Source organism: Charadrius vociferus, unplaced genomic scaffold, assembly GCF_000708025.1.
Source record: "Charadrius vociferus isolate BGI_N301 unplaced genomic scaffold, ASM70802v2 scaffold843, whole genome shotgun sequence".
NCBI classification, from domain to species: domain Eukaryota; kingdom Metazoa; phylum Chordata; class Aves; order Charadriiformes; family Charadriidae; genus Charadrius; species Charadrius vociferus.
This window is the reverse complement of record NW_009647430.1, coordinates 53,560-56,010: the sequence shown is the minus strand read 5'-3', so window position 1 is coordinate 56,010 and position 2,451 is coordinate 53,560. Positions and strand designations below refer to the sequence as shown.

The 2,451-nt window shown below is 69.7% G+C and overlaps 1 protein-coding gene across 1 annotated transcript in view; it reads right to left on the bottom strand.

Moving 5' to 3' along the window:
- Nucleotides 1-2,451, bottom strand: part of ODF3 (outer dense fiber of sperm tails 3) — a 12,949-nt gene that overhangs the window by 10,080 nt on the left and 418 nt on the right. Inside the window, exons 2-7 of the mRNA XM_009880567.1 lie at nucleotides 2,253-2,378; nucleotides 1,549-1,749; nucleotides 1,226-1,327; nucleotides 799-920; nucleotides 453-593; nucleotides 12-88 (exon numbers count right to left, since the gene is read on the bottom strand). Of these exons, the coding sequence (XP_009878869.1) occupies nucleotides 12-88; nucleotides 453-593; nucleotides 799-920; nucleotides 1,226-1,327; nucleotides 1,549-1,749; nucleotides 2,253-2,378 (769 nt within the window). The remainder of the gene's footprint in view (nucleotides 1-11; nucleotides 89-452; nucleotides 594-798; nucleotides 921-1,225; nucleotides 1,328-1,548; nucleotides 1,750-2,252; nucleotides 2,379-2,451) is intronic.

Sequence of the window (2,451 nt, the reverse complement as noted above, 5' to 3'; positions counted from 1 at the left end):
GTCCGAGAGGCGGGATGAGAGGGGCGGTGTAGACGGAGTGGCGGAGTCCAAAGGTGGGAGCAGGTGCCTGGGGCTTGATGAGCGTCACCTGGAAGGGAAGAGAGAGAGAACCGCACCAAAGGTGAGGGTGGAGGATGGCGCTGCCCTCCCAGCTGCTGCCCAGGGGAAGGTAAGGTCCCTGGCGGGGCGTGCTCATCCCCTGTGCAGGGGGTGTCCTCCTGAGGAGCACGTGGTGTGCGAGCGAGCGCCTGTGAGCGGTGACAGGCGGAGGCAGCGGAAGGGCAGAGCTGTGCTCCTGGGCCTGCCGGTGCTGGGCTGTGGGCCGAGGCAAGGCAGCGGGGGCGCTGTCCTGCGGCCGGTGACTGCAGGCTGGTGGCCTGGAGCAGTGGGAAGCCCCGTGGGAAGGGGGAGATGCTTCAGGGCTGGCTGTGGCCGCGCGCAGGCTGCCTCACCTTTCCCAGGCAGTAGTCCGCCGGCCCCGGCTTCGCGGTTCGGTCGCCTCCCGGTCGGGCTTTGGTTCCCATCACGTAGGTGGGAGCCCTCTTCTTGTAGAGGTCCAGGTCCACCTTGGGGAACGCGGCAGGCCCTGGCGTCTGTAAGAGAGGCGGGCGGGTTGCTGGGCGCAGAAGGCAAGCGGCGTTCCTTGCCGGGCGCCCCGGGGGGCTGCGCTGGGTGGTGGTGCCCCCGCAGTGCGCGTGAGGAGAGGCTGCGGCGGGCGCTGGAGCCCTTCTGCCCTGAGGAGAGCAGCTGAGCTCGCTCTGCGGGCGGGAGAGAGCCGAGGCGAGGAGCGTCGCTCACCTTGGAGAGGTCTTCGGCGAAGCCCGAAGCCTTGCTCTTCCCCGCCATGGAGTAGCACGGGCTGGCGCGGGTGTAGGCGGTGTTGGGCCCCACCAGCCTGGGCAGGGTGTAGGTGGCAGGACCTGGAAGGGGAACGGGCAGAGCGCGTGAGTGCTGCGGGGAGAGGAGCGGCGCCGGGCTGGGAGAGGAGCAGGAGGGATGTCCTGCCCCTGCCGGCAGCGCCTGCGCGGTGGGCAGCTGCCAGCCTGAGCTGCGGTCCTCGGGTGGGAGGGGAGGAGCGGGTGCTGTGGGACACGAAGCAGCTTGTGGAGAGGCGGTTGCGTCCCGCTGCGTCGGCTTTTCGCGAGGGCTGCTGCGAGGCCGTCCCCAGATGTTGGCCGGAGGCCCCGCCGGCTGCCAGGGTGTGTATTTCCCCGCGTTCCCTCACCTGGCGACGGGTCGGTTCTGACGGCCTTGTGCCGGAAGGCCATGGACTGCTCCGGCGGGCATCGGTAGCGGTGCCTGTTGGCCTTCTCAATGGAGTAGTCGCCTGGGGCGGAGGAGAAGCAGAGACAAGCGGTGAAGCTGGGGCTTTTCCTCCAGGCAGAGAGGCCGGGTGAGGAGGAGGTGCTGGGCCTCGAGCACTCTCCGGCCGTCGCCCTCTGAAGGGCACTCCGGGGGCGAGCGGGCGGCTTTGTGCCGCGGTGGCGCAGGGCAAGAGCGAGGCGTGCTTGTGCTGGCTGGCAGAAGCGCTGCAGACGCAATACTCACTCGGTCCCGGGGTGACCTCGGTCTTTATCTTGGGCAGCCCGCAGATGTGGTGTGCGGGAGCCACGTGCTTGCCGTCCCTGGTGACGGAGGGCCGGACGTAGTAGCGGGGACCCGGAGAGCAGCTCTCGGCGAGGGGAGGTTTGGCCCCTTGAAAGGTGTAGGCAGGGGCTCTGGCTTTGGTGGGGTCGTGAGCCAGGTGACCTGGGAAGAAGAGCCCGTGAAAGGACACCTGCCTGCGGGGAGCTGGGTTCCCGCCGGAGCAGTTGGAGCCGACGGCCTCCCGCAATTCCCGGCCTGGGTGCCTTTTTCCTGCGGGGAGGATGGCAGCGGGGCGATGCGGGGGTGCGACTGCTCCCGGCGAGAGCAAGGGAGAGGGAGGAGCAGGAGCGAGGACGGGGAAGGATGGGGTGGGAGCAAGGAGATGCTAGCACAGGCGCGAGACAGGCTTCCCGCTCTGTGGCGTTTCCCGTGCGAGGGGAACAGCGAGTCCGGCCTTTAGCTCTGCGGAGAGCAACGCCCGGGGATGGTGCAGAGCGGGAGGAATGGCAGCTTCCCAGAGGAGGGGCCCGTAGGGATGCGGGGGTGCGCGCTCGCCCTTGCTGCCGCTGAGGGCGCGGAGGCTGGGAGCAAAGGGGAAGGGAGCTGTGGCTGCTCGTCCCCTGGAGGCGGCGGCCGTGGCTCTGCCCTGGCGCTGGCGCTCTTACCTGTTGTCCCGGGGACGGAGTACTTGGGTCCCGGGCTGGTGAACTGGGCCATGATGGGCCCGCGCGGGCGGTGGGGTCTCCAGGTGCCCACCCAGGCGGCGTCCGTGTTGGCGGCGGGTACGAAGCCTGCGGCCGGAGCAGGAGAGCTGGTGAGGGGCTTCCCCGGGAGGAGCGGCCGGGCTTCGTCCCACTTGCGCCT